General features: G+C 44.1%; 1 protein-coding gene across 1 annotated transcript; it reads left to right on the top strand.

Moving 5' to 3' along the window:
* Positions 1-425: 425 nt before the first annotated feature.
* On the top strand, positions 426-9,013 carry LOC149523301 (maestro heat-like repeat-containing protein family member 2B). Its single transcript, XM_089770419.1, has 7 exons — positions 426-542; positions 1,234-1,303; positions 1,418-1,531; positions 2,777-2,850; positions 3,569-3,691; positions 6,054-6,158; positions 8,861-9,013. Exons 2-7 carry the CDS (start codon positions 1,261-1,263, stop codon positions 9,011-9,013), a joined length of 612 nt encoding a protein of 203 aa, XP_089626545.1. The 5' UTR covers positions 426-542; positions 1,234-1,260.
* Positions 9,014-27,227: the final 18,214 nt, after the last annotated feature.

Genomic DNA, 27,227 nt, shown 5'->3' with positions numbered 1-27,227 from the left:
TTAACTCCTCCACAACCTGATACCATCCAAACAGGGTGGACCTACCCTGTGACAGGTGACTTACTTACAGTCTATAATATCTGCATGGGGAAATATATGTAATGACCTAGCAGAGAAAGGCATGACATGATCCAGTGGCTACAAACTGAAACAGGAGACATTCAGATGGGAAATAAGGTCTACCTTTTCAGTGGTGGGATATTAGCCATTCAAACCATTTACCAAGAGTCAAGGTGATCATTTTAAAATCAAGATTGGATTTTTTTCTGAAAGTTCTGCTTTAGGAATTATTTTGGCAATTTCTAAGGCCTGTGTCATACAGAAGGCCTGACTAGTTGATGACAATCATCCCTTTTGGCCTTGGAATCTATGAATTCCATGAACCTGCTTCAGTCATTGCATATTGCTCCTTTGTATGCCCACCTTCTAACTTTCACCCTCTGTTGTAGAGTCTGAGGCAGCTCTTGGAAGTCGCTGGTGAATATAAGATCCTTCTACCTGAAGGGAAATTTCAAGCCATCTGCAGTGCTCTGCACGACCGGGTGAGGGGAACTTGTTCTTGTATCACTTGAGCTTAAGCACAGCAGATCTGAAGCATATTAAGAATAAACATCTTTTGAATGCTAGTGAAGAGCCCGGAGACCTTCTCATGCCTTATTGGTTTCTGCTGGCTTAAGAATAAGCAGATAGTGGTCTCATTTTATTAGCTAAAATCCAGCTCAGTTTGTAAAGCAATTTTAGCATAAGCCAGTTATTAGAGGGAGTTAGAGTTAGATAGTAAAAACTGATCCCATCCAAATGGGGAGGACCTATCCTGTGACAGGGTGACTTAATTGCAGTCTATAATATCTATGTGGGGAAACATATGTAATAATCTAGCAGAGAAAGGCATAACGTGAGCCAATAACTAGAAAATGAAGCTGGACAAATTCAGACTGCAAATAAGGCCGACATTTTTATGGTGGAATAATTAACCATTTGAACCAGTTACCAAGGGTCAAGTCTTGATTCAATTAGCTCTGCTGCTAAAAACACTTTGAAAGCAGGAACTTCTGTTATCCAGTGTATCGGTCATTGTTTCTGATTCTTGTTGTGCAGTCAGTACCATTTCTTTTGGCTTCAGAGCTCTATTTGGAAAGGTAGGAAGTGAGTGCTTAGAAATTAATTGAGCATCTTCTTTTCAGTTGCTTGTTCTGATTAGTTTTCCTTTGATCACTTCTCTTCTTCCCACAGATCTGTTCTCCAACTCAGCAGCTCATCATGGAAAATCAAATGGAGCTGTGCTATTGTATCCTACTGCTAGGTAGGGGAAGAGACTCCAAATTACACAGTAGTTTCCTTGTAACTTCCTTCTTTTGTAGGTGTGGTAAGAATGAGCTTTCAGTTGTTAGTGAGGATGTGATTTCTTCCTTTGCAGCCCGTTCTTCTCCTGATGACCTCATAGCATTTCTGCACTCGCAGCTGAAGATTGAGAATGAGACTGTTCGTGTGGCAACCCTGAATCTGCTCACAGCTATTATTGGTGCTGACTGTAAGTAACACAGGAGTAACTGTGACTGCTGCGATCATCGCCATCGTGGTGGGGGTTGAGTTGGGGACATCCAGAGCTAAAAGCATGAGCTGCTATAGGTTGATCTAAAGAACCAAGGCTTTGCAGGCATGGTAGGGCTATAACATACTCATCATCTCTGCAAATGGGGCACAGAGGATCTGTAAAACAGGGGCGGATATAGGGCAGGGCGAGCGGGGTGGCCGCCCCGGGTCCCGCGCTTCAAAAAGCCCCGCGCACGCGCCGTGGTGCCACCGCGCATGAGCATGGCGTCACTGTGCATGCGCCGTGGCAAAGGGGGGGCCCCGCGGAATTATGCTGCCCGGGGCCCCGCAAAACGGTCATCTGCCCCTGCTGCAACACATAGAGTCATAGTCATAGATTATTAGAACTGGAAGGGACCTTGAGAGGTCATCAAGTCCAGTCCCCTGCCCTCATGGCAGGACCAAGCACTGTCTAGATCACCCCTGATAGGTGTCTATCCAATCTGCTCTTAAATATCTCCAGTGGTGGAGATTCCACAACTTCCCTGGGCAATTTTTCACAGTGTTTAACCAACCTAACAGTTGGGACGTTTTTCCTAATGTCCAACCTAAACCTCCCTTGCTGCAATTTAAGCCCATTGTTTCTTGTCCTATCATCAGAGGCCAAAGAGAACAATTTTTCTCCCTTCTCCTTGCGACACCCTTTTAGATGCATGCTCACCAGAGGGTTGGAAATTCACTAAAGGGACCCAGTGCTGCTCTAAGTTACTCCCATGTGGTCACACAGAAATCAACAGGGTTAATTAAGTGCTGAATGTAGCCTAAAATATTTTCAAGGTACAAATACAAATGTAATCTTGTGGCGGATGCATGTTAATAATAATGAGATAAAAACAAAATAGTACTCCTGACTGAATAAGTATTAGACACTCTAGAATAGATCCCGAATTCTGCTATACTGGTGGTAAACACAGACTAACTTCACTGACCTCCATTTGTCTAACTCTCTTACAATATTTCCATCAGGATAGTATGATGGTGCTATTTACAGAAGTGGAAATACTTCAGACTTAGACTGGTGTAACTGAGATCAGAGTCTGGTCCTATATTTTCCCCGCTGATTCTCTGTATATGATTGAAGCTTGGTAGTACTCTTAAATAGGGCACAGGACACATTCTAATGTGGAGCATGAGTGTTTGGAACAAAGATATACTATATTGCACACTTCTCCTTATCTTTCAGTGCCTGAGACAAGAGTTAGAAAGTTTCTGATTGTGAAGGCAGTGAAATCTGCTCTCAGTGATCAGAGTGCTAAGGTAAGATTGTGTGTGGAATAGTGGTATTGCTGTTAATATCTGGGAAGTATTTCACTCAGTGGAGAGTCTGGCAATGAGACACATTTTTAGGCTGAGATTATTAATAGGGTTTCAATTAATCACAGTTAACTAAAAATTAATGCGATTAAAAATTGAAATTTATTACATATTTTTGTGGTTTTTTACATTTTCAAATATATTGATTTCAATTACAACACAATGACAAGTGTGTACTATGCACTTTATATTATTTTTATAACAAACATTTGCATTGTAAAAATGACAAAAGAAATAATATTTTTCAATTCAGCTCATAGAAGTGATGTAGAGCAATCTCTTTAGCGTGAAAATGCAACTTACAAACGTAGATATTTTTTGTTAACTGTAACGAAACAATGTAAAACTTTAGAGTCTACAAGTCCATTCAGACCTACTTCTTGTTCAGCCAGACACTAAGACAAACAAGTTTGTTTACATTTATAGGAGAAAATGCTGCCTTTTTCCTAATTACAGTGTCACCTGAAAGTGAAAACTGGCATTTGCATGGTACTTCTGTAGCCAGTGTTGCAAGGAATTTACATAACAGATGTGTTAATCATTTGTACTTCAGCCACTATTCCAAAGAGATAAAAGAAAAAGCAAAAGGACTCTCATATCCTGTCTCATATTGCATGCAGAAGAGATAATAATAACTCGTGCATAATCTCTACCCTTGCAGGTGAGGATGGCAGCTCTCCATTTTGTCCTGAAGCTGCTCAGTTCAGGAAGTGTGGACAATTGTGCAGCAGGGGATATGGTCGCCTATGTATTCGGAGAGTTCGATGTGTCCACCAGAAATCTGGTAAGGAGAGTTCTTAACACTTAGGACTCCGTTCTGCCATTCTGGCATGCTGATTGTTCCCCTTGACTTCAGTGGGAGCTTTGGATGCTCAAGGATGCAGCTGGACTGAAGGATTAGAGCTAGAATCTGATCAGTGATATTCGTGTAAAACCAGGGTAATGCCCCTGACTTCAGTGGCATTATTTTGGATTTACACAAGTGTAACAGAGACCAGAATCTGATTCTGGATATTTATATCTGACAGTGCGACCTACATTACTTAGACCTCGGGCAAGTCAGTGAAAATTCTGACAACACAATCTTTCAGTGAAATGCTCTTGTATAAGGAAGCACATCTTTTTTATAAATAGACTCTCCAAAGAACACAATGGTGCCCAATCCTGTGGCTGCTGAAGCATACAGAAACTATTAGCAAAACACTGAAGTTATGCAGCCTACATCAAGATGTCTAGAACCTGGAAAAGTTTGCTGCACACTTCATTCTCTGTTCTATGTGTACTAGTTCAAAATCTTTTCAATGGGTATTTCCAGCTATGGGCAGAGTCATGGACTCCAGACACAGAGTTCCATGATGGGATCCATGATATACATTAACTTTACAGTAAGTTGTTGAGGATCTTAGCTCTGCCTGGCCCTTTAGCTACCAAGTGGGAGCTTATGGCAGTACTCACCAACTGCCTCTTTTTCATGCTACCCATCTCAAAGAAAGTAGGAGGCAACTCTTTCTCATCAGGCCACATTTGCTCTTATTTAAACTGAAATCAGTAGAGCTGATCAATATTTAGTTTGGTGTAAGGAAGAACAGAATTTAGCCTATAGATAGACTCACATTCACTATGCACAGAATGATCAAGCTGCTTGGGGCATCAGAACAAACAGAATGGCTCCCTCTAGGTTCTGCATATTTATTTCCACTGGGCAGAGTCTGAGTGGCTCTCCTCAGAGATAAAAAGAAGAAATGTTCTTTTTTGAAAATTTTTTTGAAAAGAGTTCAGGGAACTCTTTTATAGAATCATAGAACGATAGGGCTTGAAGAGAATTCAGGAAGTCATCGAGTCCAACCCCCTGCTAAAAGCAGAACCAATTCCAACTAAATCATCTCAGCCAGGGCTTTGTCAAGCTGGGACTGAAAAACCTCTAGGGATGGAGATCTCACCACCTCCCTCAGTAACCCATTCCAGTGCTTCACCACCCTCCTCGTGAAATCGTTTTCCTAAGATCCACCCCCCCACACACAACTTGAGACCACTGCTTCTTGTTCTGTCATCTGTCACTACTGAGAACAGCCTCTCTCCATCTTCTTTGTGTCCCCTTGTGCTGGGGTTTTCCTAAGCCTGGGTTCTGACCCACCAGTTAGGTGTTTCTGTTATTCTCTTCCCTTAAGAATCTCCATCATTCGAGGTTTTTAATGCCAGGCTTGGCAAAGCCATGGCTGGAATAATTTAGTTGGGGCTGGCCCTGCTTTGAGCAGGGGGTTGGACTATATGACCTCCTGAGCTCCCTTCCATCCTTAATCCATGATTTTATGATTTGTGCACTCCTAATGCAATGGAAAAGCTCTCCTAGGTCAATATTCAGAAAGGCTTTGTAAGAAATAGACACCGATTCTACAGCCAGTGTTTTCCCACTAGCTAGTAAATTCTATGTATCTATCTCATAGCAGGGGACATTTTATGCCAGTGGTGGACTGAGATCTAGTTTTTCCAGTATAGTTAACACTACATGGACAGGAAAGAAAATCATCAGCGCAGTAACCAAATTCAAGAGGACCAGTGAGAACTGATCACCTCTCGTAAAAGGAATGAATTAGTATTGAGTTAAGCTCTGTGTATGGAAACTCATTCACCAAAGACTTCCTGCTCTTCAGACATAAACAGAATAGTTTGAAGAGCTGAGGGGAGGGGAGTTAGGTGCAACGTTGGTATGAAAATAAAGTTATAAAAGGAGCTGGGCTGGGGAGACTTCTCTGCTCTAAATAAAAAGAAATGCTCCTCTCTGTCATTTGCCACTCAGCATGGGAGAAGCTGTCCAGGAAAGAGAACACAGCACCGGACCCCAAACTGCATGCAATGTGCTAGACAGCTGCCATCAGACAGTCTACAGAAGCCCTCACATACACAGAGCCAGACTCATCTCTCATGTAACTCCTTTGGCTTTGATGGAGTTACGTACACCAGAGGTGAATCTGGTCCCTGGGACTTGTATAGACAAGGGTCTCTTTTTGGAGACATATAAATCTTTTGCTATATGGAAGTTAAATGCTTTGGAGAGGGATTTTAGTGACAATCAAACCTATTTAAAAGAAACGTTTGGGAGGGATTTTCTGGTACTAACTTTGTCCATTCTCCTGCTTTGCCAACAGCTACTAGAGACCTGGCTCAGTTCAGGGCAGGAGTGGGAGAGAGAAAGGGCCTTGCAGGCCAGTGTCTGGCTGCTAACTGCCTATCAGGAGATAGTTAATAGCACAGTGAGTATAGTTCTACTCTTCCTTGAGCTGACTTCCCAACTTCTATCAAATCTGACATTCAACGTGAATGCATGAGAAATTCTACTAGGCCTGCAGCTGGGGCCTCAAAGTGAGTAAGATCCCTCTGCTTCCATAAGAGAAAGGTTTCCATAATAGTGCTGTGACAGCACTCAGGCCAGACTGTAAGAAACAGGGCAGGCAGTTCCCCAGACTAGTGATTTTATAATTAGATTCACCAAACCAGTAAGAAAAGAGCTTCTACTCTGGTTAACAAAATACCAAACAATAGTACCCTTTAGGCATTCCAGACCTTGGTTCCCATCTAGACAACTAAGTCTAATATAATCACCAATCACAAAGGACTAGACACTTATCCTTAGGTTAATATGAATCACAGGTCTTCCCTAAATATCAGCCAATCCTTAATAACGGAATATCAGATTTGTTGTTAAAAGGAAAAAGAAGAGAGTTACAAATGGTTAAGTGATAGATAGTTGTTCAAATGACTTTCACTTTTCATAGTTCAGGATCACAACCATGGTGGAATAAACAGCTGGCTTGTAAAAGTCTCTCTGGAATCATGCTAACCGGTCAACATCCAAAGCCAGTTTAGATGCAAAGGCTGTTAGTTTTTCCATGCATTTCCCAGACTATTCCAAATAATTATTTGGAAGATCTATGTCCTATGGCTTACACGTCCCCTGTTCAAAGTTTAAGCAGACTGGAGAGAGAAGATCAGTCCCATAACTTGTCTTTTATAGCTATTCTAGCCGGTTGGCAAGCCTCCTCACAGAAATTGTCAAAGCAGGATCTCTCCCTGAGAAAGAATAGGTCATGCAGATCTCCTGTCGTACTTTGTTTTGAAGTTAATTTTCTATTTCCTACGCATACACTGGTAAATGGGTGATAGTCATTCACATAAAGTAATTAGCCGATCGTAGTCTTCCATTACAACACAGATAGTTAAGCTGAAGGCAATGTACAAACTATTTTCTTGTACTATCTTCTATCTTTGATCTTAAGGTTAACTGAAGACAGTTGCATATAATTAAGGCAATTAAGACATGAAAAGGAATTGGAATCTACAAGCTAATTTGGTTATGTTAAACTTCTAGCAAGATATAAATACAGACAATAATACATAACATCTACCTTTCATATCTATTACCAAAATGCATAATGTTGGTGATCGCTAGTCTAGGACTTTTCTTTGGGTACGTCTAGACTACAGGGTTTTGTCGACAGAAGTTTTGTCGACAGTATCTGTCGACAAAACTTCTGTCGACAAAGAGCGTCTAGACACATTCAGTTCTGTCGACTAAACAAGCTGCTTTGTCGACAAAACCCTGTAGTCTAGACACAACCCTACATGCAATAACACCTTCTGTCGACAGAACTCTGTCGACAGAAGGTGTTATGCCTCGTAAAATGAGGTTTACCAGCATCGACAAAACTGCTGAGTTCTGTCGACGTTATGTTGACAGAACTCAGCGGTAGTGTAGACGCAGGTATAGTTTTGTCGACAAAAGTCCACTTTTGTCGACAAAACTCAGTAGTCTAGACACACCCTTTGAAATAACATAGAAGTGACTTGTCTTGATACAATTGCAGTGCCGCTTGTTAAGTTATTGTGGTCACACATAGGTTGGCTGTGTCAGTGTCATAGATGCATTCCTATACTCTCAGGCTGTTAAAGTTGAAGCAAAATGCAGGACAATGTAGCACTTTAAAGACTAACAAGATGGTTTATTAGATGATGAGCTTTCGTGGGCCAGACCCACTTCCTGATCTGAGGACGTGGGTCTGGCCCACGAAAGCTCATCATCTAATAAACCATCTTAAAAAATAAATCAATAAATAAATAAATCTTGTTAGTCTTTAAAGTGCTACATTGTCCTGCATTTGCTTCAGCTACTCCAGACTAACACAGCTACATTTCTATCGCTGTTAAAGTTGAATTTCTATTTCTATTTAATCGGATAAGAACATAAAACATGAATGGCCATTCTGGATCCCCCAGACAAATGGTTCATGTAGCCTGTCTTCTGACAGTGGTGGGTGTTATATGCATCAGAGGGAACAAACAGAACAAGGCAATTGTTGAGTGATCTCTCCCCTGTTGTCCAGTCCCAGCCCCAGGCAGTCAGAGATATAGGGACACCCATATCATGCATCTCTGATCATCTTATATGGCTCTATCAAACCCCCCTGTAAGCATCTCTTTTCTAAGATGAATGGTCCCAGTCCTTTTAACTTCTCCTTGTATGACTTGTCCCATATCCCATATCATTTTTGTTGCTTTTCTCTGAACTTTTTCCAATTATAACCTAACTTTATTTAAGTTGGAGGACTACAATTGCTTGCAATATTCAAGGTGTGGGTGTACCATGGATTTGAAACAGTGGCATGATGATATTTATCATATTATTATTCATCCCTTTTCCTAGTGGTTCCTAACATACCATTAGCATTTTTAACTGCAGCTGCATGTTGAACAGATGTTTTTAGAGGACTATCCACAATGACTCTGAGATTTTTCTTGAGTGCTACAGCTAATTTAGACCCCATCAATTTGCATGTACAACAAGGATTATGTTTTCCAATGTGCCGTACCCAGGTACAGTAATGGAGTTCACAATAAGGAAGGCAAATAATGTCCAGTATAGCCGGAGAACTTTCATTCTTCATTCTTTTAAAATTAGCCTCAGGAAACTTTTGATCAGTTTGGATCGCTGATTGGGCTGTTAGCACCATATACCTGTGCTTCACTTACGACATCGCGTCAGTGGGTGGTTGACTGTATCAACTGTCTTCTCAATATACAAGGTGAGGAGACCATGAGCAGGTGTAAGTAACTCTTCACTTTCTTTCATTGTTGTAATGACCATTTTTTCCATCTGTAATTCTTTCTGTCTTGTTAGCGACACTTATATAACAGAACGATTGGGGCCTTGTAAGTACATTGCTGGAAGAGAACTGCACAAATAATAAATAATCTGCAAATATTAGAGGGTGGACAAAATATAGCACACAGGCCAGATCTGCCCTTCTCCCCAGAATTTCTGTCTGGAGCGCTCAGCTGATTAGCAAGCATGCCAGCAGCATGTGTTCAGCTGCCCCTCTCCCACCTTGCTCCATCCTGTCTGCTGCTAGTGGTGTGTGGAGGGGAGGGGAGCAGTGAGACGTGCAGAAGTCAGGGTGACCCTTTTGCCCCTGTCATCATCTCTGCAGAGCAGAGTTTGGGGAGAGGGACACATACAATAGTGCTGCTCCAGTCTGAAGTATGGTGAGTAACGGAGTGCCTATCTAAAGAGGCACTGTTTCTAAGATTTCTCTGGCAGCCAGCATGTCCCTCTCTCTCTCTCTCTCTCTCTCTCTCTCTCTCTCTCTCTCTCTCTCTCACACACACACACACACACATTGTCTCACACACACTCTCTCCCCCGCCATATGCCCATATGCCCCCGCTCTGCAGAGTGGGGTGAGGAGAGGGAGATGACAGAGCAGGACAGCTTTCCCTTAAAGAGACAGTTCATGATTTAGAAGTGAGCGAAGAGCCTGGGTTTCCTACCTAAGCTTTTGGTCAGCCCCATCTCTTTTACAATGAGAGTTCAGCGGAGGGATTCTCCTCCAAATCAGAACCTCAGATCAATCTACATGAGTTGTGCTTGACTATGAGATTAGATTTAAATACTGAGAGCAGAGTGGCTACTGAAACCAGATATACAGAGAAAGATGCTCCACACAGAATACAGTGCCTGTTTAATCCTGTATGAATCACAATGAATCACATGCCATTACCGTTAACTTTCAGACATAGGGGCTACGTCTAGACTACATCCCTTTTTCGGAGGGATAAGGGATCTTTCGGAAAAGGCTTAATTTTCCGCAAGATCAGCATCTAGACTGGCGCTTTTCTCCGGCAAAGCTCCGTGCCGAAAAAAGCTGCAGCCATTTTTATGCTAATGAAGCAGGGGAGATTTAAATCCCCGCTTCATTAGCAATTGCGATACGTCTAATTTACATCCCTTTTCCGAAAAAGGGATGTAGTCTAGACATAGCCTGACGGTAAAATTCTGACTCCATTAAAGTCAAGAAGAATTTCGTCATTGGCTTTAGTGGGGCCAAAATTTCACACACAGCTGGTAATAACATACCCCATAGATCCTCCTGTATGATTATCTCTGGATCAGAGGTTCAGTTTTATTAAATGTTGCCATACTTTTTCTCCTTTTCTCTATCCTAGGTCAGTGCACTAACCTGGGGTCAGCAGAGGAGGAGCTGAGTTGTCTCCGTGAGGCACTAACAACTCCAGACCCTGAGGCTCTGTTTCAAGCATCTTCCAAAATGGCTAAGGTAACAAACACTAGGTGACTGTCCTAGTGGCTGTGCACCATTCATTTCCCCTTGTCCAGAGGACTGGAAAAGGGCAAATCTAGTGCCCATCTATAAAAAGGGAAATAAGAACAACCCAGGAAACTACAGACCAGTTAGTTTAACTTCTGTGCCTGGGAAGATAATGGAGCAAGTAATTAAGGAAATCGTCTGTAAACACTTGGAAAGTGGCAAGGTGATAGGGAACAGCCAGCCTGGATTTGTAAAGAACAAATCATGTCAAACCAATCTGATAGTTTTCTTTGATAGGCTAACGAGTCTTGTGGATAAGGGAGAAGGGGTGGATGTGGTATACCTAGACTTTAGTAAGGCATTTGATACAGTCTCGCATGATATTCTTATCAATAAACCAGGTAAATACAACTTAGATGGGGCTACTATAAGGTGGGTGCATAACTGGCTGGATAACCATACTCAGAGAGTAGTTATTAATGGTTCACAATCCTGCTGGAAAGGCATAACAAGTGGGGTTCCACAGGGGTCTGTTTTGGAACCGGCTTTGTTCAATATCTTCATCAACGATTTAGATATTGATATAGAAAGTACGCTTATTAAGTTTGCAGATGATACCAAGCTGGGAGGGGTTGCGACTAATCTGCAGGATAGGGTCACTAATTCAAAATGACTTGGACAAATTGGAGAAATGGTCTGAGGTAAATAGGATGAAGTTTAAGACAAATGCCAAGTTCTCCACTTAGGAAGGAACAATCAGTTTCATACATACAGAATGGGAAGCGACTGTCTGGGAAGGAGTACGGCAGAAAGGGATTTAGGGGTTATAGTGGACCACAAGTTGAATATGAGTCAGCAGTGTGATGCCGTTGCAAAGAAAGCAAACATAATTCTGAGATGCATTAACGGGTGTTGTGAGCAAGACACGAGAAGTCATTCTTCTGCTCTACTCTGCGCTGGTTAGGCCTCAATTGGAGTATTGTGTTCAGTTCTGAGCACCGCATTTCAAGAAAGATGTGGAGAAATTGGAGAGGGTCCAGAGAAGAGCAACGAGAATGATGAAAGGTCTAGAGAACATGACCTATGAGGGAAGGCTGAAGGAATTAGGTTTGTTTAGTTTAGAAAAGAGAAGATCGAGGGGGAACATGAGAGCAGTTTTCAGATATCTAAAAGGGTGCCATAAGGAGGAGGGAGAAAACTTGTTCATCTTGGCCTATGGGGATAGAACAAGAAGCAATGGGCTTAAACTGCAGCAAGGGAGATTTAGGTTGGACATTAGGAAAAAGTTCCTAATTGTCAGGGTAGTCAAACACTGGAATAAATTGCCCAGGGAGGTTGTGGAATCTCCATTTCTGGAGATATTTAAGAGTAGGTTAGATAAATGTCTATCAGGGATGGTCTAGACAGTATTTGATCCTGCCATGAGGGCAGGGGATTGGACTCGATGAACTCTCAAGGTCCCTTCCAGTCCTAGTATTCTATGATTCTATGATTGTTTTATGCTTTTGTGATGTCTTTCCACACTTGGAGCGAGCTATGGGAGTGAGGCATTCATGGGTAATCAGTAACATGCTTTTCATAGGTATATGCTATGAATGCCATGTAAAAAACAAACAGATTCCAGACAGTTGCATGAACATGCCCATGCATGTGCGCGCGCACATCCATCCATCCATCCATCCATCCATCCATCCATCCGGGGGAAAATATGTGAGCGGGACATCAAGCTGAGAAACCAGTCTTGGCACCTTGTGTGTTTACCTGAACCTATATTTGTGTGCATGCATCTCTTTGCATATTTTTATATTTTGTGAAAAGATGTCATGTACATAATAGTATATAAACTGGAAATTTACATCCTGTTTGTCCCATACAATGTTGTGCTAACTGTACAACCTAAGATCTAACCTGATATTATTAGTGTAGAATAGAGATGTGGTAGCTAGAAAGATTACAGAGAAAATTTTAATTGCAACTGCCTTGCCAGATAGGAGCCCAATTAGCAATTTGCTGATGAATACATTATTTTCCAATACAGCTCTTAGGCCTCCTTTCTTAAAAGTACTGGAGCCGACTATCATTGCAATCTTTCCTGTTTTTGATCTGTCCACAGGTGGTTAGTAAGTACTTTCCCTCTGAACAAGCCACAGATTTTATTGAGGCCATACTGGATGGTATGCGGTCTGCTAGCCCCTCCTGTGCCACAGCAGCCGGTCTGTGGATGAAGATCATCCTGAAGGAGTGTGGAGGTGCCATGCTGGATGAGGTAAAATAGAAGCTGGAGAGGTTTTTCTGGCTAACCTGCAGGCTTTCAGGTCTTTGCCATCATTTGCAGTGAACACAAGTCTTGCTGTTTCTCCCCCTGGGATTGGAAGTTAATTCCATGTGTGTTCCTATCCTGAGTCAGGCAATGGGGGAATCAACAGCAGAAGACAGAGATAATCTAACGGTACATCTGCACTAGCTCGTTAGTTCGAGCTCGGTAGGGTAATGAGGGCAAGCGGAGTTGCAAATGAAGCCCGAGATTTAAATATCCCGGGCTTCATTTGCATGTTCCCTGGCGCCACCATTTTTAAATCCCCCTTACTCCAAACTCCGTGCCCGCGGCTACATGCGGCATGGACTAGGTGGTTCAAATTAAAGATCCTAATTCGAACTACCGTTACTCCTCATGGAATTAGGATCTTTAATTAGAACTACCTACTCCGTGCCGCGTGTAGCCGCGGGCACGGAGTTCAGATTAAGGAGGATTTTAAAATGGCAGCACCCGGGAACATGCAAATGAAGCCTGGGATATTTAAATCCTGGGCTTCATTTGCAACTCTGCTTGCCCTCATTACCCTACCTAGCTCGAACTAACGAGCTAGTGTAGCCGTACCCCAAGGGAAAAGGAAGATGCTTGATTAGTTGTCTATCTTGTTGTCACAGTTTCCAGCCATGAAAGGCTTGGAAAAATTAGACTCCGAGTAAAATGCAAAAAGAGAATATCCGGCCCCAAGAGACAAGCTAAGTGAACTACATCTTCGGGCCTCAGATAATGAGGGGTCTCTAAAAATACCCCCAAATTACTAGTTTTTACTTGCCTCTTTGCCTATGTATAGATAGATAGATAGATAGATAGATAGATAGATAGATAGATAGATAGATAACTTTATTATTTCTCTTTTCATTGTCCTTTCTGTTAGAATAATACATGTTTTTTTGGAAATGCAATGAGGCCTCTTTAACTTGACATAGCTTAGGGCCTCAGCATGTCTTAACCCGGTGTTGCAGCCAGGTATGGGCAGAGATATGCATAATTTTTGTGGATTAAATCTATGCAGCCATGTCTAAATACTTGTTTTTTGAAGGGAGGAATTTCTACAAGAACAGCAAATTGCTAAACGACTAAATAAAGGTTTTGGCTCTGCAGAATGAATGCAGAGAATGGAAAAGGGACATTTTTTCTGGTTTTATTCTGTCCAGGTGCCAGCTATCCTGAGGAGAATATACATTCATATGCCTACCATCAAGCAGGGTAGCTTGAGGCAGTTCCTGGTGGAGGCAGTGTCCATTCTAGCCCACCATCACCTAGAGGCAGTGATCTTCAGCCTCCTCACCAAACGTCTGCCGATGGACAGGTATATACTGCTCCTTACAGTGTTCATTTTGGTAACCATGGATCCCACAGCTTCACTGGAAGATGTAAGGCTTCATTTAAGCCACAGACAGGTTGAGATAATTCCTAAAGGTTAATAGCTTGGGTCTTTCTGCAGAAAGGTCCAAGACCATGTCAAGGTGGGTGCAGGGAGAAATTAAGTTTCATTCTGTTTCCATTAATTAATAGTTGCTTTGGCATCCTAAAGACTTCCCTTTACTGGCATCACTGGAGTGGACTTTTGCCTCTCCAGACCCCTGAACTAACATCACCCTGGAAATTGCCAGTGACTGTTCGTTTTCTGGTAGCATGAAAGCTTCAAATCCAAATTCCTGGCTGATTAGCAAGGATAGGGCACCAGGCTTTTGGTATCAGGAAGGGTATGGCTGCTGGAATGGAGTTGTCATTCTTGGTACTTAAAGACAGGGCGGTAAGCATATCTATCATTTCATTCAAACATCCCTAGCTGAATTATCAGTCATCTGTGCTGGAATCTAAGAACATAAGAACGGCTGTAGTGGGTCAGACCAAATGTCCATCTAGCCCAGGATCCTGTCTTCAGACAGTGGCCAATGCCAGGTGCCCCATAGGGAGTGAACAGAACATGCCCATTCTGGCAAATAGAGGCCAGGGAATGCCATTTGTGAAGAGGTCATGGGCTAGCCACAAATATTTGTTCTCATAGTTGTACATCCAGTTAGTAGGAAGATCATTTTTCTTTCTTCAACTTGTCTCCCAGGCCCTAGATCTTTGGGCATCATATGCTCATGATTCCATATCTACTGAGAAGTAGGAAAACAGGAACTGTGATTAGAGCTCTGTGTCCTTTCCTTCTGAAGTCTAGCATTAATGGTTATGGTGCAGTAAGGCTAGGGTTGTGTCTATACAGCACCCTAAACTTGAAATAAGATGCACAATTTGCACTCCGCAAATTGCGTATCATATTTTGCATAGCCTATTTTGAAATGTGGCGCTTCTACACAGCACCAAATGTCGAAATAATGTGCTATTTCAAGCCATCCCTTATCCCTCATGCAACAAAGTTTATTGGGATGGCAAAATAGTGTGCCCGTTATTTTGAAAAATATTTCAAAATAACGGGCTGCTTCTGTAAATGTGGGGTAGGTATTTCGGGATACCTCCAGGATCCCAAAATAGTCATGCACTGTAGAAATGTAACCTGAAATGTAACTTAACTTAGTTCTGTAACTAGAAACTCAATATGTAAAACATGAGGACCATATAAGGAGGACAGCACTCTGAACTTGCTCATCATAGGCAGGGCTTGACAAATAATACAATCTACTCATCCATGGCGTGTAGATTGTAACCTGGAAGAGCCGGGTTCGGGCGATCTGTGCATGCGCAGATCGCCGGACAGCGCGGCTGGTGAGCCCTGATCATAGTCAAGGAGAAAATGTGTTCTTTACTTGAATATGATGCATATAGTCAGAGCCACAAAAGTCTCCAGGGGTCACATATAACCTATGTTAAATTGCAGTAACACCACTGAGCTGTGGAGATCTCTGGGGACAGATCCCTTGCTCGCCCCTCAAGTCCTGAAGGTCCTAATAGAAAGAATAAAGACTCCAACAAGCCAAGAAGGAAGCATGACCTCAGAGACAGAAACTGACCTGCATTTAGCAGCTGCTGCACCTCTCACAGTAAGTTAGACGACAGACATGTATTTCTCTGCTTTGTGACAAACATGCTGATGGAAAGCTAGATGAGTGGTATAATATTGTCATCTGGGCACTTCTTTTCTGAAGTACTGTTTCCTGGATTCCAGCTGTGCTTTCTGTGGCAGATTTAGAGTATGTGGCTGATTCACTTAATAATATCTGGCAATTAGAAAGTCTTTGAATCAGATTTCTTACAGTGCTTTGCAAATGTTTTGTGCAACTCATAACATGCCTTGATAGGTCCTACACATTTTTACAGCTATGGGACGCTAAGGCACACATGGAGTGAATTGCTCTCGGTCATTCATCAAGTTAGTGACAGGAGTGAGAATTTAGTCCAGCAGGTATCAGAAGGGGAGAGCGTGTGATAGTGTTAGGAAGAGACCTCTTCTTTTACCATGCTCTCCTTTCAGGCAACATGTGCCATCTTTGAAGTGGTGTCAGCATTGCAGTTGAGCAAAACTGTGCAGGAGCTGTTCCCGGAGTTGTTCACTGTTCTTCTGCAGCAGATCAGCCAAACCCTAGCACAAAAGATGCCTTTGCCCAGGATGAGACGCCGAAGGAGGTTATTTAGAAAAGGACAACAACTATGTGAGGGCAACCCTTGCAGGTAATTAGAAGAAAGGGAGCAAAACAAAGAGAATCCCAGTCCATTTGTGTGACACTCCCCAGGAGTTCTCAGGGTTATGAGGCACCTTACCATCACCTGCTTTTAATATGAGAAAGTCTTGTTTGTGCTTGCTATAGGTCAGTTCCCTGAAACCACCAAGCTCTGGCAACACAAACACTACTATCTAGGCCTCCTCAGGCCTCAGTCTCTTTGTCCTCTCTTTCTGACTACAGCTTAGAGAATCTCTATCAACAGATTCTCCTCTAAGAGAAGTCTCCCTGCGATTTACGTGCATCTCCCCACCAATCGGCTTTCCCCCATCTCTTAGTTTAAAAACTGCTCTACAGCCTTTTAAATGTTTAGTGCCAGTAGTCTGGTTCCACCCTGGTTTAGGTGGAGCCCATCCTTCCTGTATAGGCTCCCCCTCTCCCAAAAGTGTCCCCAGTTCTTGATAAATCCAAACCCCTCTTCCCTACACCATCGTCTCATCCACGCATTGAGACTCTGAAGCTTTGCCTGCCTACCTGGTCCTGCGCATGGAACTGGAAGCATTTCCAAGAATGCCACCATAGAGGTCCTGGATTTCAGTCTCTTTCCTAGCAACCTAAATTTGGCCTCCAGGACATCTCTCCTACCCTTCCCTATGTCATTGAGACCTACATGTACCACGACCACCGGCTCCTCCCCAGCACTACACATAAGTCTATCTAGATGCCTCTAGCATTTTGTCTCTTTTGCTCTCTGTTTCCCTCAAACACTCCTGTGGATGTCCCTTTAGGCAGATTCCTTATTCATGGGAGAATAGGTTTGTTGATTCTATAGCCCCACTCTAGCCAGGCAATCAGGTACATTTCTATCCAATTAGGCTTTCTCTGGGGAAGCTAATTAGTACTAGTAGTTACCAGAGTGCTGACCCCAAGTACAAGCTCTCAGCACCCTGTCACATCTCGCTGGACATAGGGCCCCAAAATATCCATTAGTGATCACTAATCTCTCTGTGTCCCAGCTTTTGGGGTCTGATTGTGAATTTTTTCCATATTACTGTACTGCTAGTGCCCATACACCTGGCAGATAGGAGAAAGTGACTGCAAAATGTTGTCCATAGCAACACTAGTAATATGAGATGTATGAGACTGAAATACCTCCTGGGAATTAAGTCCTTCCAAAAACAGTGGTCCCCAGGATACTGTCAATGGATGAACTGTCAATGAACAACAGACCTGACAAGTAACTGGGGTTTCCTGACTGCTTAGGCTGTGCCTTTCTATTGGTTACTACAGTTCTGTGCCTCTTTTCCCCCAGGCTTTCTATTGAAGCATTAGAGGCTGTGCTTCTCAAGGCTATGAATGAGAAGCTGATACGAACTCTCTGGAAGCAGAAAACTTGGATGCTTCTTGAAAATCCCCAGACTCACCACGAGGGGGTGTGTTTGCTGGTGAGGTAAGAGATCTAGGAGACAGCAAGCACTTCATCCTCAGGGATCGGCAACAAATAGAGTGACTGACAGGGAACTTTCAGGTATAGCTTTGTGCGGGGTGCCCTGGGTGAGAAACACAGAGCTTCCATGCGTAGGTTTTAGAGTTGTATGGTCATAGCAGCTAAGCTTTTGAAGTGCACAGTCTGCCCCATAAGTGGTTCCTTTTGTCTTCCAGGGTTCTGCAAAGATCTGGACTAATAACAGTGGAGATCATACAGAGCCTCCTTCCCTGGGTAAATTCCCCATCAGAAAACCAGCGAGTCACCAGCACAGCTTTCTTTGCTCAGGTATGAGCAGTTCCACCATTAGGCTGTTATCTGTTGTTTACCTTTCTCTGAGGAATTGTACAGTTCAGTTCATAGGAATTCATTTTAGATAGTAGAATGTGTCCTTTATAAGGAAATCTCATAAGGAACTTCATGACACCTTTCTTAATCATTTTCTCTTTGTTATTTTTGGGGCCTATACTAGCCTAGCCTAGCTGCCTATTCTAGTTGCTGGTTAAGAGAGAGTGAGCAAGATATAGATAGGCTACGTCTACATTGGCAAGATTTTGCGCAAATAGGGTATGTCTACACTACAGCACTAATTCGAATTAACTTAATTCAAATTAGTTAATTTGAAATAAGCTAATTCGAATGAGTGCATTTAGACCTAAAAACTAATTCGAATGAGCATTTTGCTAATTCGAAATAGCATGTCCACATTGAGTGGACCCTGAACCGAAGTTAAGGCTGGCCAGAACCAGTGCTGTCAGGGCATCAGGTTAGGACTTAAGGTGTGGAGCTGCTTCCTCAGGCTAGCCGAGGGCTGTGCTTAAAAAGACCTGACCCCCACCCCGGACAGACAGTTCTCAGGATTCCCCGCTTGCATGTCTAACTCGATGGGGACATCAAAGGAGTCCTGTCTTGGAGTGCCCTGAATGCCCACACTCGGCACATTTCAGCACTCGACCATCAGCCCGGCTGCACTTGCCGCAGGCTGCCATCAGGGGGAGGTCAATCAGGGGGCTATCAGGATCCAGGAGGCCCTACAGGAAAGCTTCCACCCCGAGGAGCCCGCAGAGCCACCCCAGTCCTCCCCATCGGGGGCTCGTGCCCCATTCCTCCCTCACCTCCTTCCACTTACCCTTCCCGAGCCCCCTCTTCCTGATGTAAAAAATAAAGGACATGTGTTCAAAAATAGAAACTCTCTTTATTTAACAAAACTGGGGGCGGAGGGGATTAACCTCTGGGGGACTGGGAAAAGGAGGTGGGAGAGGGGAAGAAAGAGGGTGGGAGAGGAGAGGTGGAAACCTGGGAGGAGGGAGCTGGAAGGGGGAAGCCAGGGGAAGAAGGAAGAGGGGAAGTATAAAACTATGGTACGCCATATCTTCAGAACTGTGTACAGATGTGGTCTTCTCACCTCAAAAACGATATGGCCTTGGAAAGGGTTCAGAAAAGGGCAAGTACAATGATTAGGGGTTTGGAACAGGTCCCATATGAAGAGAGGCTAAAGAGATTGCGACTTTTCAGCTTAGAAAAGAGGAGACTGAGGGGGGATATGATAGAGGTCTATAAAATCATGAGTGGTGTGGAGAGGGTGCATAAAGAAAAGTTCTTCATTAGTTCCCGTAATAGAAGGACTAGAGGACACCAAATGAAATGAATGGACATCAGGTTTAAAACTAATAAAAGAAAGTTCTTCTTCACACAAAGTTCTTCTTATAGTCAACCTGTGGAACTCCTTGCCACAGGAGGCTTTGAAGCCTAGAACTATAACAGAGTTTAAAGAGAAGTTAGATAAATTCATGGAGGTTGGGTCCGTGGAGTGCTATTAGCCAGGGGGTAGGAATGGTGTCCCTGGCCTCTGTTTGTGGAAGGCTGAAGATGGATGGCACGAGACAAATGGCTTGGTCATTGTCTTCGGTCCATCCCCTCTGGGGTACCTGGTGTTGGCCGCTGTCGGCAGACAGGCTACTGGACTAGATGGACCTTTGGTCTGACCCAGTACGGCCATTCTTATGTTCTTATGTACTAAGCGCAGGGCTCAGGGTCGGGGGTCTCACTGGAACAACTTGATTTTCATGCAAACCTGCTCCTGGGTTTGGATGTGGCCTTTGGTGGCCAGGCTGGCAGCTATCCTGCCCTAGACGGCTGCATTCCTGTGCCTAGTGTGGAGGTCGTGGACGCTGGAGGCCTCCCCCCAAACCTCGATAATGTCCACGATCTCTGCACTAGACCAGGCAGGCGCCTGCCTCTTGTGGCCCTGGGCAGGCTCCTAGGAGCCGCCAGCCTGGTCCTGGGAAGAGGCGGAGGGCTGGGTGGCAGCGGGTGGCTGGCTCATGCCATGCCAGGTGCAGGGTCTGCTGGCTGGGTGCTGGCAGGCTTGCCACTGGCACAGGCACTGTAGCCAGACCATGCCCCTTTAAGGGCTCTGGGGCTGGGAGAGGGGCAGAAAAGTTTCCCTGGTTTGGCCCAGAGTGGCCATCAGGGCAACCTGATTAGGGTTAGCCTCCAACTAGTTCGAATTAAGTGGCTACACAGCCCTTAATTTGAACTACACAATTCGAACGAGGCGTTACTCCTCGTAGAATGAGGTTTACCTAGTTCGAATTAAGCGCTCCGCTAGTTCGATTTAAATTCGAACTAGCAGTTTGTATGTATAGCCGCTATTAAAGTTCATTCGAACTAACGGCTGTTAGTTTGAATTAACTTTGTACTGTAGACATACCCATACTTTTAACGCAAGAGTTTTTGCGTTAGAATATTTGCGCAAGAGAGCGTCTACACTGGCATGTGCTGTTGCGCTAAGAGGCGCTTTTCTGCAAAATCATCCGTGCCAGAATAGACGCTCTCTTGCGAAAGAAAGCTCCGATGGCCATTTTAGCCATTGGGCTTTCTTGCACAAGAAATTAATGTGGCCTGTCTACACTGGCCTCTTGCGCAAGAACAGTTGCACAGGAGGGCTTTTTCCTGAGCGGGAGCATCATAGGTTTTGCGCAAGAAGCACTGATTTTAGACATTAGAATGTCAGTGTTCTTGTGCAAGAACTCCCCACCAGTGTAGACAGGCAGCTGCTTTTGCGCAAAATCATGCCAATGTAGATGTAGCCATAGAATTTGAATTACTAGACCTTTTCTGACAATTCCTAGGGCTAATACTGACCAACAGCTCCTGATTTTGGTCTAGCTCAGCAAATCTTCTAAATGAATCTAGTGTCCTAATACTATAAAATAAGCAACATACAAATACATTAACATCTATCTTAGATTCTCATGAATGTAGAATAATAGATTCATAGAACATTAGAACAGGAAGGGATCTTGAGAGGTCTTCGAGTCCAATCCCCAGCCATCACGGCAGGACCAAGCACAGTCTAGATCATCCCTGACAGGTGTTTGTCTAACCTGCTCTTAAATATTTCTAGTGATGCAAATTCCACAACCTCCTGAGGCAATTTATTGCAGGGTTTAACCACCCTGACAGGCAGGACGTTTTTCCTGCTGTCCAACCTAAACTTCCCCTGATGTAATTTAAGCTCATGGCTTCTTATCCTATCCTTAGAGGCCAAGGAGAACAATTTTTCTCCATCTTCCTTAAAACATCCTTTTAGAAACTTGTATTATCTGAGTACTTCAAAATGAGAATGTAGTATCTGAGTGCCTCAAAACTCTTTAAAAGTATGTATCCCTACAACACCCCTGTGAGGCAGGGAAACACTATTAGTCCCATTTTGCAAACAGGAAACTGATGCACAGAAGGCCTAAGTGACTTGCCCAACATCATCTAGGAAGTCTTTGAGGGTGCAGGAAATTGAACTGGAACCTCCTAAGTCCTAGGCTGCTGACCACTGGAGCATCCTCCCTCTCCACAGCCTTGCTATAACGTCTGTGTCATATTTCACATTTACGCTAAGTCGCTATTTTAGAGGCTCATCTGGTGGTTCTAGGAATCTGTTTGTGCCCCCAAATCTTTCTACACCCCACCTAGGAAAGGAGTCACAAACGTGGGTTTTCAAGGTCTGCCTAGAGAGGCCTCATGAAAGCTGCCAATCAGAGCCCAGCTGGCTCAGATCTATGGAGCTACAGGGCTTTATTAGGTCAGTTCCTTTCAGGAAGTGGAGGGCCAAGAAAGGATGCTATTCTCTGGCCAAACCAATTCACAGGGGTTTATTTCAGGCAGCATTTTCTGAAGCTGAATTTGCAGAGAGAGAGTCCTTACGAGCCTTCAACATATAATTAGAGGGAGAAACTGAAAGTGGCCCCATAGGAAGAACCCAAGGAAAAAGTAGCAATAAACTGAAATGAAGCAATGACTCGCTGCTATTTCTAGGTTGGAACCAAGAGTAGTGGGCAGGCCCAGGTTCCCCAGTGGCATAAACCCGATGAAGGGGACAAGGCTTATGGAGAGGTTGAACAAAGAACAGAATATAAAGGGTCCAGAGTTGGGGCTGAAGACCCTAGTGAGGGCAACAGGACCTAAAAGGCATTTGTTTGGACTTTGGGACTTGGCCAGAGGGCTGAGCCATGGAAGACTCACTAAGATCGACTGGCAGGATGCATCTGGGCGAGAAAAGGACTGTGGTATCAAATGCAGTCACTGAGAGGCTTTCAAGGGATGAGCAATCCCCCATTATAGTGCCTAAAAGGAAAAAATCCATGTTTTTAACACAGTACTCATTCATATAGAATAATAAATTACAGTGTATTACGTGTCTCCTCAAATTATATTCGCTATCTTAATGAACAGATTAGAGCTAATGGACATGTTGATTTTATTTCAGCTAATGACTGATCCCATACTCAGGGAGAAGAAGATCCTGAAGTCTGCCTTACATATATTAGAAGAAAGGTCACGGGACAATAACAGCATTGTCCGTCAAATGGCTGTAAGAGGCCTAGGCAATTTAGTCTATGGGGCACCTGAGAAGGTAAGATAGAATACTGAATACAATGCAGCATAACTAGAGAAACTAAAGGAAACAATTGCTCAGGATTTACAGAGGCCATGCACAATGCACTAGGCCAACTTCTGCTCTCTCATACCCCTGTAACCTCTTTGCAGTCAATACACAGCAGGTTTGTTCCCTTGGTAAGCTGGGCATAAGGAAACAATATGGACTTAATATGATCATATGTAAATGTATACTCCCAGGAATGAAGAGTGTAGGCTTTATTTCCAAGATGAGAGATTCTATTCCAGGAAACAGAGACACTAAAAAACTCAAATCATGATAGATAATCAGCTGAACGTAAGCGCCCAGTACAAAGCTGTGACCAAAAGAGCTGAGGTGATCCTCGGAGGCATAGACAGAGGGATTCTGAATAAGAATAAAGAAGTTATTTTACCTCTGCTTATGGCACTGGTGTGAGAACTGCTAGAATACTATGTCAGGATCATGCCTGCAATTCAAGAAGGATGCTGATAAATTGGAGAAGAGTCACAAGAATTTTCAAAGGGCTAGAAAATGTGCCTTTAGATTCAATGGGGGGGGGGGGGCGGGGAATGAAGCTAAACTAATTCAGACTGCTAGTAAGGCATACATTTTAATGGTAATTTTAATCATTGGAACCATTTACCAAGGGTTGTGGTGGGGTCTCTATCAGTAGCAACTTTAAAAACAAGATGGGCTGTTTTTCTAAAAGAGGTGCTCTAGTCAAACAGACATTATTTTGGGGAGGTTCTGTGTTGTGAAGGAGGTCAGACTGAATGATCACAATGGTCCCTTTTGGCCTTCAAATCTAAGTAATTAGAAATCTAATAGGATTACATAGGCGTAATATGGCACAGAGTTTGGCTTATTGTAGCTAGTACCTGATGTAAAATATAGCTATAGGTCACTAGGGGGGCAGATGAAATTCCCACTGCTTCATAATTGCTAAAAAAAACATATTAGAAATGTGGTTAGTGGAAAGTGTTTTTTAATGTCATACGTCTGAACAGGTGAAAAAGTACAAGAAGTTTCTTCTGGAGGCACTGATCAGGACTTTAGAAGACACTTTCAGTTCTGAAGTCGTCGAAAGCATGAAGGCACTGGCCAAAGTCCTTAAGGAGCTGAAAGGGAAGGACATAGGTTCTTCCTTCAGAGACCTCACCACACAGATCCGGAAGTACTTCGATAATGTACGTGAACAGAAGCCTTCAACCCCAGTTCAGCTGACATTGATGAGGCTCCATTTACAATGCATGATGTGTCCTCACTGGGCATTGTTCATGTCAGAATGAAGTGATTTTAGGCCTTAGGGAAGAGATGTGTTTTATGGAGGAGCAGAGAATTAAGAAAATGAGGATGCCATCCCTGCTCCTTCAGTCTCACCCTTCTGTTCATCTTTATTTCCAATGAGAATGGCAAAGGAAGTATGAATACTAGATTAGGTAGCTGCATAACAAGGAAAATGGGCATACAGGGTGTAATAGACTGTTTTGGGCCTGCTCCATACGATTTTTATGTCAGATGGTTGAAATTATTCCATTTTGCAGAGAAGTTTGAGATTTCAAATTTTGGTTTTGTTCCTATTTGGGGGACACACCCCCCAGCCCAAATTTCAAAACTCTTTGTGAAACAGTAATACTATTCTCAACCCAGCTCTACTGGGAGCCTTGCCTGAGGGCAGTCTACTGGCAGACTATGCTGGAGACAGGGAACCTGGAAACACTGGGAATTAGAGGTGCCAGGGTGCACATTTCCTGGCTCCTTGTCAGCCTGCCAGACAGGCTGTTCTGAAGGTGAGGGCCAGGAAGCCCAAGATCCCAGTCAGCCTGCTAGATGGGTCACCAAGAAGCTGACCAAGTACCCCTACTTGGCTTCTGGAAGAATTTTGTCAAAATTGAACTGTCTTCAAAGTATTTTGATGAATCAACACATTTGGCCCAAACTTGATTAATTCCAGTTCTTTTAAACTTCTGTCGTTGGAATCACTCTACCCTAATGTAGAAGAGACAGCTGTGCTAGATACATGATGTGGTTATTTCTTCGTTACCAACCTCTGTGGCTTTCTTGGCTATAGGAGGACAACACTCTTCGTGCATTGGCCTTTGTCCTGTTTGGTATCCTGGCCGGCTCTGCAAAGAGAAAATGGAAGGACTATTTTGCCAAGCAGGTTAGACAGAGCTGGGTCACGCTTCTGCTGCACATGCAAGATCCAAGCCCTGAGGTTTCAATGGTAAGAATGACAGTGACTTAATTACTAAGCAAAAAGAATCTTCCTCCTGATGCCAGGGGAGCTCTGCTATTCCTTCCCGCAGTGGAGACCTAAATTCTTCCCTCAGTTCATTGCCCTCCTTTTGAGTTAATCCCAGACAGGCTGGTCCTTAGCAGCCAGGGTTGTCTCACTGGAGTTCAGGATAGGTCACGGGTCTGATCCCAAGAGTTCATTCCTGCCTATCTCTGCACCCCACGTTCCTGCCTCCCCACAACAGAGGAAAGACCACAGCTATGCCTAGTGAAGCAGCTTTCATAGCTACATCCGTTCTGAAAAAACATTGCTGCTATCTCCAGTTTTCAGTATTATAAAATCATAGAACCATAGGTTTGGAGGAGACCTCAGGAGGTCACTGAGTCCAACCTCCTGCCCAAAACAGGACCAGCCTCAACTAAACAATCCCAGCCAGGGCTTTGTCAAGCTAGGACTTGAAAACTCTAGATTTAGAGGTTCCGTTGCCTCCCTAGGTAACCCATTCCAGTGCTTCACCACCTTCCTAGTAAAATAGTTTTTCCGACTATCCAACCTAGACCTCCCCCACTGTAACTTGAGACCATTGCTCCTCATTCAGTCATCTAGTACCACTGAGAACAGCCTCTCTCCATCCTCTTTGAAATCCCCCTTCAGGTAGTTAAAGCCTTCTATCAAAGCTCCCCTCACTCTTCTCTTCTGAAGACTAAATAATCCCAAATCCCTCAGCCTCTCCTTGTAAATCATGTGTTCCAGCCTCCTAATCATTTTTGTTGCCCTCCGTTGGACTTTCTCCAATGTATCAACATTTTTTAAGTAATGGGGTGCCCAGAATTGGATGCAATACTCCAGAAGTAGAATCCCTTTCCCCCTATTAAAGTCATGCTGGCATATTTTCTGTCTATTACTTCAGGGGAATCCCTTTTATTCTTGGGGTAGATGAGCAGTCAAGGACATGAGTTCCATTTGAATGAGCACAATACGTGTTATGGAACAATTCAATGGTGCAACCCTCTTTTTCAGGAGTGCAGAGCTACATTTCATCTCTGTGCCCCATTTTTGGGACTGAAGAGGCTCCAAACTATACTTAATGAGCATCTTAGTTGGAGAACCGAGCTGAACCCTGAGGAGCTCCAGATGGATATCTGCAGACACCTTGTGAGTGACCTATAGAATTATATGAGATTCTTGACAGCATAGGCTTGTGGTGTAGAAGCAGGGGGAATGTGTGATGGGCAATGGAAGTATCTATGGGTATGTCTACGCTACAAAGTTAGTTTGAACTAATGGACGTTAGTTCGAACTAACTTTCATAGGCGCTACACTAGCGCTCCGTTAGTTTGAATTTAATTCGAACTAACGGAGCGCTTAGTTCGAACTAGGTAATCCTCATTCCACGAGGATTAAGCCTAGTTCAAACTTACTAGTTCGAATTAAGGGCTGTGTAGCCCCTTAATGCGAACTAGTGGGACGCTAGCCCCCCCCAGGTTTCCCTGGTGGCCACTCCGGCCAACACCAGGGAAACTCGTATGCCCCCCTCCCGGCCCCGGACCCCTTAAAGGGGCACGGGATGGCTACGGTGCCCATGCCAGGTGCAAGCCTGCCAGCACCCAGCAGGCAGACCCTGCACCTGGTGCGGATCGAGCCACCCACCCGATGCCCCCCAGCCCTCCCCCTCTTCCCGGGACCAGGCTGGCGGGTCCTGGGAGCTTGCCCGGGACCGCAAAAGGCGGGCTCCCTCCTGGGCTAGTGCGGACATCGTGGACCTCGTCCACGATCTCCGCACTAGGCACAGGAAGGTGGCCGGCTAGGGCAGGAGAGCTGCCAGCCTGGCCACCCAGGAGCAGGAGTGCATGAAAATCAAGGTGGTCCACTGAGACCCCCGACCCTGAGCCCTGAGCTTACAATGGCCATCCTGGGTCAGAACAAAGGTTCATCTATCCGAGTAGCCTGTCTGCCGACAGCGGCCAACCCTAGGGACCCTGGAGGGGATGGACCGAAGACAGTGACCAAGCCATTTGTCTCGTGCCATCCCTCTCCAGCCTTCCACAAACTTTGGGCAGGGACACCACTCCTACCCCCTGGCTAATACCACTCCATGGACCCAACCTCCATGGCTTGATCTCACTTCCCTTTAAACTCTGTTCTAGTTGTAGCCTTCAC

This window comes from Pelodiscus sinensis, chromosome 18, assembly GCF_052426305.1.
Source record: "Pelodiscus sinensis isolate ZL-2025 chromosome 18, ASM5242630v1, whole genome shotgun sequence".
In the NCBI taxonomy this organism is placed as follows: domain Eukaryota; kingdom Metazoa; phylum Chordata; order Testudines; family Trionychidae; genus Pelodiscus; species Pelodiscus sinensis.
The sequence above is the reverse complement of the archived record's forward strand: the minus strand, read 5'-3'. Positions and strand labels throughout refer to the sequence as shown.

Coding starts and splice junctions, on each gene's coding strand:
- LOC149523301 (XM_089770419.1), top strand. CDS start 1,261: ATGGAAAATCAAATGGAGCTGTGCTATTGTATCCTACTGCTAG. Junction 1,304..1,417: donor CTATTGTATCCTACTGCTAG/GTAGGGGAAGAG, acceptor CTTCCTTTGCAG/CCCGTTCTTCTCCTGATGAC. Junction 3,692..6,053: donor ATGTGTCCACCAGAAATCTG/GTAAGGAGAGTT, acceptor CTTTGCCAACAG/CTACTAGAGACCTGGCTCAG.